General features: G+C 38.1%; 1 protein-coding gene across 1 annotated transcript in view; it reads right to left on the bottom strand.

Moving 5' to 3' along the window:
* Positions 1-378: 378 nt before the first annotated feature.
* LOC144969032 (uncharacterized) overlaps positions 379-18958 on the bottom strand; it is a 21874-nt gene continuing 3294 nt past the window's right edge. The window contains exons 2-9 of the mRNA XM_078907999.1: positions 18800-18925; positions 11417-11608; positions 10107-10275; positions 7413-7726; positions 5418-5510; positions 3825-3913; positions 2770-2976; positions 379-2097 (exon numbers count right to left, since the gene is read on the bottom strand). Of these exons, the coding sequence (XP_078764125.1) occupies positions 883-2097; positions 2770-2976; positions 3825-3913; positions 5418-5510; positions 7413-7479 (1671 nt within the window). The 5' untranslated portion in view covers positions 7480-7726; positions 10107-10275; positions 11417-11608; positions 18800-18925 and the 3' untranslated portion in view covers positions 379-882. The remainder of the gene's footprint in view (positions 2098-2769; positions 2977-3824; positions 3914-5417; positions 5511-7412; positions 7727-10106; positions 10276-11416; positions 11609-18799; positions 18926-18958) is intronic.

Here is an 18958-nt window from a genome sequence, read left to right as displayed (position 1 = left end):
GTCCTGACGATGGCTAAAAGGCCTGAAACATCGATGTAGACTGACTCCAGCATTGTGGTAAATATTAAAATAATAATTCGCTCCAATGCTACATGTCGAGCACTATCCGTACCATATTTGTATCAAACACGATTCAATATAATATATATATATATATATATATATATATATATAATATATATATATATATATATATATATATATATATAATATATATATATATATATATATATATATATATATATATATATATTATATATATATATATATATATATACAGTATTTGTAAGCAATAAGCAATGAGATATTCGTCTCGTATGTTTTGTCATTGTAACATTATTACTTTATCATTGAATTGAATGAGGAAAAAAAAAAACATTTACTTAGTATATATTATAACTTTAATTAAATGAATCATAATTTTTACATAATAGCATGGCAACAATTTTCGATTGAAAGCGCTATATAAAAACGAAATATCGTTATATCTTTTATCATCATAATCATCATCATCACCATAATCATGATTATCATCACGATGATGATCATCTCTTCCTCTTCATCTTTTCCCTATATTAATATTATTATTATTATTATTATTATTATTATTATTATTATTATTATTATTATTATTATTACTTATTATTATTATTAGTACTATCTGTTATCAGTGCCACAATAATAGTAATGATAATAGCAACAACAACAACAATAATAATAATAGTAATAATAATAATAATGATAATAATAATCATAATCATCATCCTCACCTTCGTCATCGTCATCATCGTTATCATCATCGTTATCATCATCATCATCATCATCATCATCATCATCATCATCATCATCATCATCATTACTATTTTCTGTTGTCCATCCTCCCTACCACTTAAAAGCAGAATCTCTGAATCGCACCCATCTGCTTTTTTTCCGATATTGATTCGACATGTCGTTTTTCACCGCTGCAACCTCTTGGGCATGACGCTCCTTTTCTTCCGAACTCTTCCTCTCCATCTCTCTTAGGTCCAGTTGTCTTTTTTCCTCAGCCGCAGCAGCTTCACGAACTCTCTTTTCCGTTTCTTCTGCGACCCGTCTCTCCATCGCTTCTCTCTCAGCTCTCAGTTGAGCCTCTTTTTGTTGAAACTGCTCTCTCTCCAAACGTAACTGGGCATCTGCTATCTCCTTTTCCTCCTGTCTGTGAAGTCTTTCTGAAAAGTTTGAAACTGCCTGGTAAACGTCAGCCACTCCACCGCATTGCACCTCGTCTAACTTTTTTCTCAGATTGTCAGCCCTATTTTTCAGAGTGTCTAACTTTTCTTTTCTTTCATCAACCCCGGCATTTTCAATGTCTTCAAAATCATTTTGTAACAAATTGAGATCTCTCAAAAATTCCTCTTTAAACTGAGGCAGTTCCAATTCTTCAATCAGTCTTTGTCGATCCTTTTCAGCATGTCTGAAAATATCGTTAGTATAGCAGGTTCCTCTGTGCTCTAGACTGTCCACTTTTGAAACCAGTTCGATCAATTGCGTTTTGAGAACCATGGGATCGGAGGCTTTATTGTTAAATAGGACACATCTGTACTTGCATTCTTCAAATACTTCTTTCAAAAATCCATCCTGCTTCTTACACCAGTCTTCAAAGCTCCCTTCATTTTTTTCGAAGTTATCACCATGAGTGACAACACAAATACAATGGGAATGTACAATCGCTTGACCCAAAATGCATTTCAGTATATAAATCGCCCTTTCTTCCTCTTCCGTCATGCGGTTACCGTATCGAATCACCAACAATAATGCATGAAAGCCTTCCGCACATGTACTGATTGCCTCACTGATACACGTGACAGCAAGTTTGACAGAATCCACAGAGTCTAAGTCTGTATCACAAACTCCAGGGATATCAACAACCTTGAAAGTGCGTCCATCGATTTCAGACCATCCCCTCTGGCATGATTTTGTTTCAGATATTCCCCCGGACGATGTGGCGAATTCCTTTCGTCTGAGAATCGTGTTTGCCGTTGAGCTCTTCCCATGTCCGGTTTTCCCAATTATGAGAAGATTAAGATCACCGCCAACAGGCAACTTCGTTGTTACTTTCTGTGAAAAAGAATGTTGAATCATATAAGTTTTTGAATGACAATTTTTGTAGATTATATTTGGTTTCAAATGAGCAATCTGTTAAACAGATGTATGTATTGCTTTTGTGTGTAACTATGACTTGGTAAACAACGTTCTATGTCAAGCAATTGCCATTTAAAACATACATAAACAACACTCTACTACATTGTGAATATATCTGGCACCTAATTTAGTAAAGGAAAGCAACATACAACATTGTATTACATAGAAAACTATCTCAAGAGCACAATAATAATATTCAATATCTGCCAAATTATGAAATCTGTGCTTAGAAGAGAAATTTTACATCATTGTTCAACCAAACATGGCTACACTGAACAAAAGAAATAAACTTACATCTGCATGCAGACACAGAAATAAAAACCTTATTTACAACTACAAAACAACATGATAATCTCGACACTAAAACATCACAGGAAGTTAAAAACAACACACAATCATAAACAACAATAACGATTATACTTCCCGAAGAGTGCCCTGGTGGCATGAAACAGTTCTGTAGAAGTCAACAATAATCCTGAGTATATATAAGATAATAGATTTTTATTATCTATTTACCTATTCCTTTATCAAATAATTTATCTATTAATTAAATAATTTACTTATTTATTTATCTTCTTTAAAATTCACCTTGATAAAAGCTTCCACCATATCTGGTACATCAGTGACCATTTCTTGCAACCTATGTTTGTCATCTGTGGTGACAGGATCCACCATAGTGAAGCCTTCAATAGCCTCGATAACCCGATTCTTCCTCTGAACCACCCGTGTGTGGAGTTCTTCTCCTTCCGCTTTGTAGTTCTCATTATGGAATAAGCTGTGGCTCTCTAAGAATCTCTGTCATTGAGAAAAAATAGAATCAAAATAGCTGTAGCTACCACAGCACAATGTCAAACAAAACAAAGTCATAAATTGTTACTCCAAATATCAATGGATCAAGATGATTCTCAAATTGTCAAAACAAAACGATCTGAGACTGCCTTCAACGAGTTTCTTGGATTCAAGAATATGTTTGACAAGTTGGGGTCGCTTTAATTCACTGATATATATTTTTGAAATAAAACTATTCTGGCCAAACCTTAAAAAGCAGTAACCAGGTTTGTCGCAATTTCAGCGCACAACGTTCAAAAATTGATAAGCAACAGTGTTTGAAGGGCACAACAATTCATTAAAGAAGCGACAGAGAACAATACTAATTTTAAAAACCTTTGACCTCTGACCTTCATCATGAGACGACAGATCGTTTCGAATGGAAAATTAAAATGTTATATTATGAAAAGGTATTTTTTAATATTGGATAAAAAGTCGAAGAGTAGAGTAGATGGAGTATGTGTACAGATGGAAGTTTTCATGAATACAAGATGGAAATTTTATTATATCCGCCATAGCGAGAAGAAATTGTTAAGTCTATTTTATTCTACTGTAATGGCAAACCTAAACCTAATAGACTCAATAATGCCAGCCAATGCTGGACATGCCATGCATTTTGTCTTTAAATCTACCGTAAACTGTGGCCACAGGCTGTAACTAAAACATAATATATCCAAAACTAGTCAACAGTGGTTAGGAATCGAATGTCAATAATCATTGAAACACGATTGACGGAAGGAATGGATAATCGGGAAGGGACTTAAATGTGCGGTCTATAAAATTGAAACAAGACTAAACACCCCCATATTACTCACCTGAATCAGGATCTCTGTTTTCTTCAGAGCATAGACACAAGAGAATATGGCTTCATACCTTTGTGAGTAGTCTTCAGGTACTGTATTACCTTTGAAAATCAAATAAAGAATGTTAAGTGTCAACAAGCATATTATATTTGTTTGACAACGATTTAAAATATGATCCATCGAATCAATCTGGTAGTAGAATGAACTATTTGAAAACTTGGCCATATAGATGGTATGCAGATGACGTAACTCAGGCCTTTGTTATTGTTTTTGCCATCCGCGTTTGTGAGTTGTTCTCACTAAACTGTATTAACCAGACTATAAAAGTTCATGGTTACACCGAGTTTGTGTGTTGGTCCGTTATACTTCCGGATGGCAATGTTGTGAACTCCTTGGCCAAGCGCATTCTATCTATAAGCACATCACTTTCTGAACTTTTATCGCTTCAAAAAATGGAGTAATGTTTTGTCATGGAAATAATTCATTCATATGTGAATATAGGAATATATCCAAACTTTCGTGTCTTCTAAGCATCAATGGGACCGGGTTGGATGCTGTGTTAAGAAAGAAACACGGATATATTGTAAACATCTCTGCGATGTTGGTCGAAGAATGGAACATCATCTTTCGGGAGATAAATTGAATATTACATCTGTTCCATGAGAATAAAAAATAACTTCTTATGGATGCCCGAGGTGACAATACCCACTATCGAATTCAATAAACAAGGGAGCTTTGTTTTATTGGGGTCTTTATTATTTAAAATTGTACTATTTGTATATTCTAATAATATTTGTAATAATATGTTACAATAAGCAGAGGGCTGAAATCAAGACAGTTAGTCTCGGTTGATGTCTTTATCTTGGATTTAAAATAATTAAATGGTCTCTTATTAGTTTGCTTTTACGATGATCGGTTTATAGATAGTATGCGCTTGGCAAGAAGCTCACAACATTGCCATCCGGAAGTATAATGGACCAACACACAAAACTCTGTGTAACCATGAACGTTTATAGTCTGGATAAGACAGTTAAGTGAGAATTACTCATAAACGTGGATAGCAAAAAAAACAAAACAAACAATAACAAAGACCCAAGTGACGTCAACTTCATTCTATCTATAGGGTGAAGAGTGAAGAAATGTGGTTCTCTTTCGGTACTGTCACATGCTACATGTTTTATTTAATGCGCATCATTGTTGTATGAAGTCCCCCCCCCCCCAAATAGCCAGACAGTGTCATGCTGCCTGCTTCTGCGGTTGTTCTCCTATTCAGTCTGCTATTTCTTGAGACCACCCTCTCTTTGGCTTCTTTCTGCTCCGCCTGCCCTCGCAGGCATCTTCCACGCAAAGCTTTTCGATTGAATCATATCTTTTGATGTGACTAAAGTATGGCAGCTTCAGTTTCTATAGATCCTTTGAATCTCATGGGCAGCTAAGACATTGAACATCTGCGTATTGGAGATAATAGACCTTAAAAACCGTCAGCTGACATAAATCATCAAGAAACTGAAGCTACATGGTTACAATAGAAAATATCTGATCATAATGGCTGCGGGCCATTTTGATTTCTCTTTGAGTGTACTTCCAAAATACAGAGTCACTTACTATTGCTGTGTTTAGGTTGTAATGTTACCCTCAAGTTGAAAACATCAATTGGGTGAGATGGGATTTCTTTGATGGCAGCAGGATTTTCTTTGTCTGTGTAAAATAATAAAAAATATATTAAGATAAACCAGCAAACCCCAAATCCTTTTGTTTAATCGTAACCTATATAAGATGTTCGACTTTGATTAATGTCTAAATTTTGTATCTAATATTTCTCATAATTTACTTCAAGATGTTTTCTTTTTGGTTCTAGAATAGATAACATCGTACTTTTCACACATACATAAAAGCACAAAACATTGAAGAGCTAAGTGTTGTGTACAAGGAAACACACACTTCTCTGCTCCAAGTCCTGCATTCAAAGTTTATTTATGTAATGCAAAAATAATTCGTCGAAAAGATTATAATGTATTAAATCATTTCAACTATCGGAACATCTCTGTGGTGTGATATCATCATATCAGGAGATCTGAAGTCCAAAGCTCAGTCGAAGAATGTTGATTTGTTGGGATCATTAAAAAAACAACAACTTTATAACTGCTTTGTTTGGTTTTGTCAAAGAAAACAGGTTCAGAATTTAATCTTGTACGAAGTGTGTGATTTTGTTTTAATAAAGACATTTTTAATATCAAATCTACTTTAGACTTGTGGACGTGGTAGGGATAATTCCTCAAGTGAGTAAAGGACGTTGTCTCTCTCTAAACCGGTAAATACTTACCGGTTTGCAGCTTTTGTTTCACTTTCATCGTGGTATATTAAATGGTTCTGGTGTAATATTTTGAGTTTACACTTTTTGGAAATGATTCTGTTGCAGTGTCACAGTGAGACTGTAGGGTGGTTCTAGACTAGTTACAAGGCTTTATTGGTTTTGGATACATTTCTGATCTCTGAACCTGTCAGCTTTGTATTATCTTTTTCTTAGCTGTTAGTTAATTTGATCTATCTAAATTTTTTTGACTATTTTATAATTTTCCTTAAACTGTCGTTGAAATAGCACAATAGTGTTGTAAGCTGCGTAAATCCTCTAAAAATAAACAAACAAACACACTGTGTTAAATCCATATTGTCAATACCACGGGCAACAGCGTTGATTCTTGTTGACTTATGGCTCTGTTTCTCAATGGTACGGTGTTTTGTCGCGTAACAAAAATGAACAATGTTAATTAAGCACGGTTAAGGGGCAGCGTGGCTCAGTGGTACGGTCTTTGCTTCCTACCCGAAACGTACCGAGTTCAATCACCCGCGCTGCGTTGTGTGGCCTTAAGCAAGTCACCTCGTCCTGGCTCACTTTGCGGCGCTGCTCTGCGGCTGACGCCTGGGTTATTCCAGTCTTCCCTTGGAATAGACCCTAAAGACAAATTTCCCCTTGGGGATGAATAAAGGGAATTTTATCTTTTTTTTATTATTTTTATTTATTTAATAGCCAGATGTGACAATATCTGCAAAAGTCTAGCGCTAACATTGTTTCGTTTCCAATACACTTTACTCTGCTCAACATAGGTCTGAATGCCTAGCTTTTTGTTTTGGCGGATATTCTTAGAGTGATAATACAAAGGACACCTAATGGGTGACTAGTACTGTATGACATGAAAAGATGGTTCCAAATAACGATCTGGGACCAAAAATAAAGAATTATGAAGTGAATCGAGCATAATAAAATCATGAAAATGGGCAATACATTTAAGTGAAATACTCCCCAGTTCTATCCACCAGATCAATTGTTCTAACACTGAAAACTATGTGTAACCATTATCGTTTATATTCTGAATGAGAGAATTGAATGACGTGGTGGTCTAAATAACAAAGAGCTAAGTGACGTCAACTTCATTCAATTCAAACAAGCATTCGCATGTTTGTTCCTTTAAATAAGAATGCATTCGTCATATTGTGCAACGTAAAAAAAAAAAGAACAGATTATAGAATAAAACAAATATATCTTAAAAGCACATAAACAAAACAAAAAGAAACCAGTAGGACTGGAATACTGGAACTTACCCGTCCTATCTTCACTTTCATAGTGGTAACGGTGGGATTGTGTTTGTAATCCGTAGCATTCTTCCATTTGTTTACAAACTCCTTGACGACGTCCACCATGCCAGTCATGCTGGCTGGTTGTTTCTCCAATTCATGAAAGGTCCCATACTGAATCACACAGCTCACGGTCTTGTAATGATTTTTACTCAGCTTGCCGTCCAGTGATGTTCCCAATTTTTCAAGTATATCTACCATTTTGTCATTTCCTAGAAATCCTTCACGACCACCAAGCATCTGCTCAATTTTCTTGTAGAATGTTTGTAAAGTGTCGAACTCTGTAGAAGTAATTTTTAATATAATTGATTTCAAAATAATGTTTTTTTTTTGGGTATTTTATTAGTTCAAAGTTCAATAATAATAATAGGGACAAAATTGCGACGACCTTGAGTTTTTTATACAGGTTCGAACCGGTGACAGTCTGCCTCTGTCCATCTAGAAGTAGAAGTGATTAGGTGGTTTGGTCTGTTCGATCGGCCTGAGAATACTTTGTAATAGGCCAACTTCCTATTTAAAGAGTAGCAAGCAATTCTTATTATCCGCTTTATGAGAAAGAAATTGGTATAAACTGGGACGAATGAATGAATCTTATAATTCTAAAGGGGGTTTAACCAAGTGTATAGCTTAACTCTTACCATTACCGCCACCGTTTTATGTTCTTGAAATTCACCCTGAAAAGGTGCAAGTACATAGCTTTAGGTCGAGGATTTATTTAAAGAACTCAATTAACCGGTAGATAACCACGCCTCTCGGACAATCGTCATCATGCAAACAATGGCAGTGATTGGTAGACACAGCAAACTACACAGGTTTTACTATCGATGGTATGTGTTAAGTAAAATACCCACTGTTCTACCGCTTGATCAGTAGAATCAGCACAGAAAACTATATGTAAACTTAAACATTTTTAATATGACCGAGAAAATCGTGTGATAACTAGTCACCCATTTGTCAATATAAAAACAATAACAACGATCAGATGGAGGTCGAATTCGTTCACGTTATTGTTTATAAAGAACCAACTATGTTTGCCCGAGCACGTGTGAAGGTGTGTCACAAATTCCATGTTTTGATTGGTCAAAAATCTACTGGTTAATTGCTCCTTAATGATTCATATGCAATTGTTCAAAATCAGCTTTTTGAAAGTTGATGGATCATCATCTATCGCAACTTATCACTACATCTTGTATGAATTGGCGATGCGGCGTCTAAAGTTTGAAACCCATCTCGTGTGACTTTTGACATTGTTTTTGTAAATGTTGCTCGAAGCTCGAAGAAAGAAATAATATGAAATTGAATGTAAGCTTCGATTTTATTACAAGAACAGATCAAATGAACGTTTCGGGTTTCCCCTTTATCAACAAAACAGGATGAATGAAACACAAGAGATGAGTGAGATAATGAGTGAGACAAAGGAGCATACTATTTCCTGCCAACCAATGTTTTGTTTATTCATCGTAACAACGCCACTACCACATTATCTCACTCATCTGTTGTATTTCATTCATCCTGTTTTGTTGATAAAGGGGAAACCCGAAACGTTCATTTGATCTGTTCTTGTAATAAAATGGAAACTTACATTCAATTTCATATTATTTATGACATTGTTTTTGGGACACCTTAAAAAGCTTTAATGTACGAGAATGGGGCATACTGAGTTCTCATCTAAAAGCCATAGCGAAGACTGCTTCATCAGCATGTTAAAATGTAGTGTTACTAGGTTCATTTGATATGCAGGGAAATTGAATCTTGCATTGTCAGATGCAGCATTTCTCACCGAGTTGGTACGTGGAAAAATTGATTTCAATAATTTTTCAATTTATTTATTCTACAGGATGTCCCAAATGTTATGGTGTGGTTTTAGAATGAAATAAATTTACAATCAACAGACATAATAACAGTGGCGTGGCATGCTTATAATATACGGTTGTGCCAGAATAAGAAAAAATAACTTAAAACATGCTATATTTGTAAATACAAAAGAAAGAAAAAAATGTACAGAAGAGAATTACTCAAATAAGTAAGAGGCGGTATTTACTATTTCTCAGTTTTATTTTTTCTAAAATGCTGTAATCCATTTTTAAAAGATGGATTCGGTGGTGCCAGGCACCAGTTCAACCAATATAGCCACGCCCCTGCATAATAACATGGATTATGACAGGCAATTTATCCAAATCTTATGTAGCTTACTTGAATGTTGAAACTCCCTCTATTGAAAAGTTTTACATGACAAATACAAAATTCAATCGATTTCACTATGATTAGCATTCAATTTTTTTTCTATCAGAAGCTTTATGTGTCTTTTTAAACCATATTCCTTCTCGATATTACTGTGTCATCGATGGCATTGGTGATTCTTCTTATGGGGTTTTGTCATCATTTAAAGATGCAAGGGAGCTGCAAGGTCTGGGCCGGACGTCCCGCTTGCTGAAAGGAAATTGATGTGCATTTCGAACCCAACACCTCTCATTTCCAGGTGCATTGATCGCCGCGTAATCCTGTCTGACAGAGATTATTGCATATGGCCTCTCATGCATTATTGTGACCTAAAGATGCTCCATGACCTTTGGGACATGTTGCATTTTATTGATTTGATTGTAATGTCGTGATCAGGTAAGAAAAATTTTTTAATGAATTTCGATTCCAAAGCAAATTTACCTGTTGCAGATATTGTCGTAACAATGACGAGTTCGTCCCCAACATAAAGAGCTTCGACGACATGGGTATCAGCACAATCCGCCCCTGATTGTTCCTTTTCAAGATTTTGTAAACTCGGTGATTCACGCTCTGACATAAATTCCAATAGGTCTGTGAATTGTTGGAGTTCCTGGTTGGTAGATCATGAAGGAAAATCGATTTACAAAGGTAAATATTCATTAGACTTAAATTGTTATGTCAGGGTGTTCATGTGTGAATGTAAGCGTACAGGGTTTGAGATAGACAAATACAAATGAGATAGAGATGGAGAAAGATATATATATATATATATATATATATATATATATATATATACGAGTGTTGGTGGGTACTCGTAGGTACGAAGGTGCTCGATAATGATGGTTAGAGCTAATGTAAAATATAAATTATGTCACTCACTTATATATGGCCAAGACGTGCATTATGCCGACTGAAGACGTGGACGAAAGCCACAGAAACATACGTCTTGGCCATATATAAGTGAGTGACATAATTTATATATATTTATATATATATATATATATATATATATATATATATATATATATATATATATATATATATATATACATATATATAGACAGACTGACTACAATTTGGAATGATATACTAACGGAAACGGTCCATCAGCTGACATCATCAATGAGGAGGTAAATGGTAGTGGCATTGACCAAATTGAACGGTGGACACACAAAACACTGATGTGCGTCATGTGTGCTGATTTCAATTTTGTGCTCCCTTTAGCAAAATTGATTTTTGATGACTGGTTTTAAATAGCCGCAACTTTTCAACAGTTATTATAACAAATGCAATAAATTATATACCAGAAGAAAACTAGTTATGTCTGGTTTCCAACTATGTATGTATATGTCATTGTATTTGTTCCAATCAATATCGAACTATTAGCGGAAATAAACTATCTAGTTTTCTATAGTTTTCTTTCTTTTTTGTTGTTGTTGTAAAAGACTATATATATATATATATATATATATATATATATATATATATATATATATATATATATATATATATATATATATAAAGAGAGAGATAGAGAGATAGAGCGAGAGAGAGGGGAGAGAGAGAGAGAGAGAGAGAGAGAGAGAGAGAGAGAGAGAGAGAGAGAGAGAAGATTTTGCAATGGTGATGATCATCCCATCATCATCATTATGAACATTATCATCACCACTATTTTGTCATTGAAAAAAATTATCATTAACTCCATAACAATGACAATTTTAATGATACGTTATCCACATCATCAAACTTACCCGTATAAATCGTAGCCTAAAAATGAGTTTGAAGGCTTGTTTGTTATAGATGCCGTCCAAACAGGCTCTGACCACGTCGTTGTCTACAAGACCGGACTCCACTTTGAGAGCGTATTCAGGGGGAATGTCCAGTACATCACAGACATGAGTGAACTTATCCGCCAGGCAATATTTACAGGAGATAGAGTCGATCTGGAATTAGACACCAAAATGTTAATTTATTGGCTGGAATGCTGAGGATTTCTATCCTGTTCCTTACTTTCATCTTGTTTGTTTTCAGTGTATTTGACATCTCATTCAGTGTATAGTGCATCAATCTAGATTATTTCGGCTATTGGCGCCATTTTGGTTGACATGCTCTGACTACAGCTAGGTGGGTCTTTCTAATAAAAATAATAATAATAATAATAATAATAATAATAATAATAATAATAATAATAATAATAATAATAATAATAATAATAATAATAATAATAGATCTTTATTGTCCATAAATATGGTAATTTGTCATTTAGTTACATTTGTTATGATAACTATAACATTGAACAGATATTTCACTCCTACTTATTATCTCTCTCTCTTTCTCTCTCTCTCTCTCTCCTCTCTCTCTCTCTCTCTCTCTCTCTCTCTCTCTCTCTCTCTCTCTCTCTCTCTCACACACACACACACACACAGAAAAACAATTGCAGAACTGTTCTCGCCACACGAGGAGCTGCTGAAAATATTGTCTTTCTCGTGAGTGGAGAAAATTTGGAAATATTTTGATACCTACAGCTAATCCGATTAACTTATTAAGCTTACTTCTGTATAATATGATGTTCCTGTATCATTTGTTTGGATTTCATTCAAATTTTCTCGGAGCCAATTTTTTGCTGGTCACCTGATATTTAAATAGTCTGACCCCATTAAATCACAATCCTCTCGACATAAATGGGAAAGTTTGTTTGTTTGTTTGTTTTTAGGTGTTTAACGGCGCTTTCGACAGTACTTAGGTCATTTAAGCGCCCGTTTCTGTCTTTCATCAATCTTTTATCGGCCCCGAGGGGCCACAGCTGATCAAAACGTGTACTGTTGTAATAAAATCTTTATAAAATCATAATAGTTACATGTTTGTTAAGTAAAAATATCTATTTACAATTTCTGCAGGAGTTCACATTCCTGCAGATACTTTAAAATTGTAAGCGGATCGACCGACTGGAACAGAGACTTCAAGTCTCTGTTATCATAATGTTGTGACCTTATCTGTTCTAATTCTGTACATTCAATCAAAATGTGTTGAACTGTCAGGTCAGTTACATGTTCTGCAGAGGGGTTTTTCATCCCTCTCCAGAAGGAAACGGTGAGTGAGGGCAGTATGTCCGATCCGGAGTCGAGTTATTTTTACCTCGTCTCTTCTTTTTAGCCCCGAGTTGGGTCTGGGGCCGAGGTCACTTTTAATTTGTTTTAATTTGTTATGTACATCTCGACTCCAGGATCGTTCCCATTCCTTTCGGACATGTTTTTTTATATTGATCTTTAAATCCGCGTGTGGGATTTTACTGCCCTCTTGTAATTCTTGGCTCACCGCCTCTTTTGCCAGTCGATCCGCTTCTTCGTTCCCCTGGATACCCACATGACTAGGTACCCAGAGAAAACAAACTTTCTTTTTCTTAATAAATAATTTATTTGCACCTTCCAAGATACTTATGAGTCTTGGATCGGTGCAATAAAAATTTGAGATCCCCTTAAGTACGGACAGCGAGTCAGACAAGATCAAGAATTTATTTTTATTCGATCTCTCAGCCAAACGGAGAGCATTTAGGATTGCTCTCAATTCCGCTGTAAAGATCGAAACATTTCTATCCAGGCGAAGTGATCCTGTGCCTTCCGATGAGTGATAGGCACATCCTACTGCATCTGCGCTCTTTGAACCATCCGTAAATATGTGAGTATGGTTTTTGTATGTTTGTAATATTGCTTTTAGTGTCTGTTTGTAAATATGTGGGTCTGTTTGTGATTTTTCCAGTTTTGTTAGGTCCAAATTTATGTTTGGTCTATGTATGGACCATGGTGGTGTCTTTGCCTGGACGTATGGGTGTATCCTATCTAGACTGATGTTCATGTCTGCGATGTCTTTTTTTATTCTGCAACCTAATGGTGGTGTCATTTTTGGGTGCTTGCGAAATTTTTCTTCTAGTGTCCTATCCGTGTAGTGTACATGTTTGTGTGCTGGGTTGTCGTGCAGCGATGTGACCTTAGTAACATACTGGAGAGCCAGTTTTTTCCTCCTGAGATGGAGAGGTGGCTCATCTGCCTCAGCATAAAGGCTTGCCACTGGAGAAGTGCGGAAAGCCCCGAGTGCCAAGCGCAGTCCCTGATGATGAATTGGGTCCAGCATGCCTAAGTAGGATGGTTTTGTAGAGCCGTATACAAAAGATGCGTAGTCCAGTTTTGATCGAATAAGGGTTCGGTATATCTTTAGAAGAGTGTTTGTGTCCGAACCCCATTCCATGCTCGACAGAACTCTCATTATTCTCATTGCTTTCATGCATCGCAGTCTGAGATCTTTGATATGGGCGAGGAAATTTAGTTTCCTATCAAAGATCAAACCCAGGAATCGGGCTTCGTCCTTTACCTCAATTCTGGAATTGTTGAGATAAAGGTCAGGCTGTCTAATGCAGGTGCGTTTTCGGCAGAAGTGGACAGCTACTGTTTTTGATGGGGAGAAGGAGAAACCATTGAGATTTGCCCACTCCGACAGTTTGTTTAGTTGGAGTTGTAACTGTCTCTCAATGGTGTCCATACTCGATTTACTTCGATAGCATACAAGAAAGTCATCAACATATAAGGAACAGTCAACATTCTGTCTCATTGCATTCACTATTGAGTTTATTTTACTCTCAAACAGAATGGGAGACAGAATGCTACCCTGTGGAACTCCCTCTTCCTGATCAAATGGATCAGAAAAGGTGGATCCTGCTTTGACCTGAAAGGATCTGTTGTTTAAAAATGCTCTGACAAACATTGGAAGGTTTCCTCGTAGACCAAGATTGTGCAGATCTTTGAGGATTCCGAATTTCCAAGTTGTGTCAAAGGCCTTCTCAAGGTCAAAGAAGATTGCTACCAAGTGCTCACCTTTGGCAAAGGCCTCACGAATGAAGCTCTCTAGTCGAACAAGGTGATCAACAGTTGATCTGTTCTTTCGAAAGCCACATTGGAGGTCGGAGAGGGAGTTGTTGTGTTCCAAGTAGAACATCAGACGCTTGTTGACCATTTTCTCCATCAGCTTGCATAGGCAGCTGGTGAGGGAGATTGGTCGGTAGTTTGAAGCGTCCGAATGGTCTTTCCCAGGTTTTGGGATTGGAATCACGGTGGCCAGATTCCAACTAGGTGGAAAAGTCTGTGTAGTCCATATCTTGTTTTAGATATTCAAAAGGACAACCAGACTATCTTGTGGAAGATGTCGGAGTATTTCATAACTGATGTTGTCAGGACCCGGTGCTGTGACATTTGTGTCACGGAGGCAGGCACCCAACTCCTCAAGTGTAAATGGTTTGTTGTAGTCTTCAGTGTTTGTAGATGTAAAGTTTATTGGTGTGTTTTCTGCGTTTTGTTTATGGCGCAGAAATTGTGGTGTGTGGTGTGCAGACGAGGAGTTGTGCGCCAGCCTCTCGGCCAGAGTGTTGGCAATTTCTTGTTCTGTTTCAGCCACGGATCCATCGGGACGTGTCAAGTGATTTAGTGAATCACTATCGGATCCCTTCAGTTTCCGTAACATCTTCCACACCCTATTCAGGGGTGTCTGGCTATTTATTTTTGAGACAAAGTTTTGGAAGGATCTCCGTTTGTTTTCTCGGAAGATCTTCCTACACTTTGCTCGTAGTTTCCTAAATGTTGCGAAATTCTCAGGGATTGGGAATCTCATCGCTTTCCTGTATGCTTTTTCTTCTCCCGTAGGGCCGCTCGACATTCCTCTGAAAACCAGGGATTGTGTTTTCTCGGTCTACCAGAGGTTGTTGGTATTGTCGAGCTGCAGATATTTGTTAAAATATTTTTGAATTTGTCATAGCTGTCCACCTCTGTCGTAAGGAGTCTGTGACACTCCTGTGAGAAAGTTTCCCAATCTGCTCGCCGAACACTCCAACGTTTGGGCTGTGGGGCCCTTGAAGTCGGGGTGATGTCGAGGCAGACTGGAAAATGGTCAGAAACGTGATCGTCATCGATCACAGTCCAGGAGAGCTCTGGAGCTAGTGTAGGATCACAGAAAGTGAGATCAATGGCAGACGTGGTAAGATTGTGAGTGTTTACCCGTGTTGCCTCGAGACCGTTTGCCAAGTATACATCCATTTTCATTATGAATGCCTCCACTGCCTTTCCCTCTGGTTTGTGTCTGTGTTTCCCCAGAGAGGACTGTGAGCATTGAAATCTCCCATTATCACATAGGGAGGAGGGAGTTGGTTTAGAACTCCCTCTAGCTCAGCAGACTGGAGGCGATGATCTGGTGGGATGTACACAGAGCAGATGGTGATTGGTCTGTGCAATGTCACTCTCACTGCTATTGCCTGAAGATTTGTTATTATTGGTATCAAGCGGTGGGGGTGCTCTTCTTCGTGAGAATTGAAACTCCCCCACACGCTATCTGGCCATCAGAGTGAATCAGATGATTGGCCGTATATCCTTTTACTGTGTAGTCGTCTGCTGGTAATTTTGTTTCCTGCAGACAGACTACATCAGGATTCCTCTGGAGGAGGAGGTCAAATTCTGTTCTATTTGATCTGATCCCTCTGATGTTCCAGGAAATTAATCTTGTCTGACTAGGTATCCTAATTTTTTGTGGGGAGGTTAGGCAGTATGCCTGCCTTCAACCCTTTTACTTTTATTCTCCTAGGAGGAGAGACTTCCATAGGAGAAGGAGGCCCTGTGGAGGGCCTCTCGGTTTTTTTAGGGCTGAGTTTTTTTTGAACCCTTGGGATTTTTAGGTCCCTCTGGGTTCTTAGATTTTTTGGGGCTTTGAGGCCCCTCAGGGGGATCTGTGGATCCCCCAACTGGTGTTGGTGGCTCCATATTCTGGGAAGGGGTGGGGTTTTGTTTTTGGGGGGATAGAGAGGGCTCAAGGGAGTGGAGATGGGGGGTGGGTCCAACATCCACGCCCATGAGGGGGAGAATTTTTTTGTTTGGGGAAGGAGGGGGGGTGGAGGTCGCCTTGGAGGTGGATGTGGAGGGGGTTGCAGGTTCCACCTCTTGAACCTCCAATGTGTCAAAAAGATTTTTTGGCACATTTGGGACCTTGTTTTTAGGTCTTGATGGCTTTTTCTTTTGAGGACTGTCTTTTCTAGTCTGTGCGATTTTGCCATGGCTGTTTTGGTTATTACCAGCAGCCCTGGCAACTTCTGCATAACTCTTGGCAGAAGCAGCGACCTGCCGAAGGGGGCAGATCACTGCTTTTGCCTGAGCAAACGTACCGCCGTAAGTGGCTCTGTATGTCAAGATTGCCTTTTCTTCTTGCCACTTAGGACAATCTTTCGAATGTGCTGCATGCTTGCCTTGGCAGTTCAGACAACAAGGGTCCACTTTGCAGTTTTCCTCATTGTGGTCTTCTTTGCCGCAGCGGGGGCATGTAGCTTTACGGCGGCAGTTTGTTTTAGTATGGCCGTACCGGTGGCAGTTAAAACATCTCATGGGGTTCGGGATGTAAGGCCGAACCTCCAAGTCGAGGTATTCAATTCTTATTCTCGACGGGGGTCTCGGGCTGTCAAAAGTCAGGATCCAGGTGTTGGTCTGGATTGTGTTGTCGCCGCGGCGGATGCTAACCCGCCGAGCTTCGACAACACCCTCCAGTTCCTCAACCATCTCCTGCTCCGAACAGCCTACCAGATCTCTGCTTCTTATGACACCTTTTGACCTATTGAGGCTCCTGTGAGCCTCAACGGTGACTGGGATGTCAGAGAATCTGGTACATTTCAAGAGGTTCTCACTCTCTTGTCGACCCTGCACTTGTATCATTAAAGTGCCAGAGTTGTTCCTGTTCACTGCCTTTGGTGTACCGGCGCCATTTGCTTTGAGTGCCTTGTTGATGGTGAAGATACTCAAAGTGTTCAGTTTGATGTTTTCCTCATTTGGTTGAATTACCAGGAACGGCGAGAATTTTGGGGTTGCCATTCCTGGTAAGTCATCAAGAGTCATCGGGGCAGTTATCCTTCTTTTTTTACCTGTCTGGGGTGGGGCTTTAAGGGGAGAGTTTTTCATATTTTTGGCCATGATATATATAAATTTTTATTCAACCCGGCTATATTGTGCCCACTAGCACGGCTCAGTCCCACACTTGGGGGGTAAGGCACTCACCGAAGCTATACTCCTCAAGTCTGGCCTCCTCTTGTCCTTCCATGGTCCTTGGGGAAAAAAAAAAAAAAAAAAAGGACTCGAAGGGTGGAGTTGGGGGACGTCCCGCCTCCAGGCCTTTCTCTCGGATTGACCTAATCTTTGCGTTGCACAAAGACTGACTGCTGATTCAGAGATGACAAACCATGATTAAAAAGAAATTTCATGGGGGACAGGAACTAGATATGGTTTTAAATCTAGTCCTTCCAATCTCTTTGCCTAAATGGAGGGGAGTGCCAAAAAATAGATTTGGCATCTCTGCGTTGGGTAGCTCGGGCTTTCTAAATGGGAAAGTCGTTTTAAAGTAAGAAACTCAACCTTTTACCCATTTTTACTATTTTCACGTGACCATTCACGACATTGTACAACATTGCATAACTCTTCTCAACAGAGTTCTGTCATCATCATCATCATCATCATCATCATTGCCTTTTTCACCCTGGGTCAGGGTATAGGCCACAGACAAACAGTTTCCATCCTTCTCTATCCTGAGCTAACTTTTTTTTTATCTCATTCCAGGTCTTACCACTTCTCTGTATATCAGCTTCTTTAATTCTTCTCCATGTTCCTCGTGGCATCATTTTTATATTCAATAAAATCTTCCTTCTTGTTCTATCGAAACTATCAACAAGGCCTTTGTGTACATTCTATCTCTATATCACTTAATATTATTATCCACCATCATCCTCAATATTTTTCATAATTCATGCCAAAAAATCATGGGATATGAAGAGCCTCTATCACTGCAAAAATCAACAGGTAGGGGTTCACCAAAAACTCCAAGTTTTGAGATAAATAGAAGGGCATAATCTTTCCCCTATGTCAACTCTAACTCAGTAAGCCTGAATGCTATAATCCTATTATCCTGTCTTGGATTCATTTTACACATTTAATCACCGATAGCGTGCTTGGGTGGTGTCGAAAAGGTAAAAGTAACATTACTTACTGTGAACGCGCCCAAGCATATCATGATTCGTCTTAAAGTTTTTCTTGTTTTTCGTACTTTAACCTCTTTGTAAACTATACCTGTGACGTAATCGGCACCATTCCATCCACTGCAACTTTTCGACCCGTTGTCAATTGTTTGGTGGCGTCAACAGCGTTCCCCATGGAAAGCCCAATGTGATAGGGGATGCTGACACCATTATCAACCTGCAACAGGGAAGGTCATAGGTGATTAAAATT

Source organism: Berghia stephanieae, chromosome 3 (genome assembly GCF_034508935.2).
Source record: "Berghia stephanieae isolate SIO BIC M18660-M18661 chromosome 3, UCSD_Bste_1.3, whole genome shotgun sequence".
NCBI classification, from domain to species: Eukaryota; Metazoa; Mollusca; class Gastropoda; order Nudibranchia; family Aeolidiidae; genus Berghia; species Berghia stephanieae.
The sequence above is the reverse complement of the archived record's forward strand: the minus strand, read 5'-3'. Positions and strand labels throughout refer to the sequence as shown.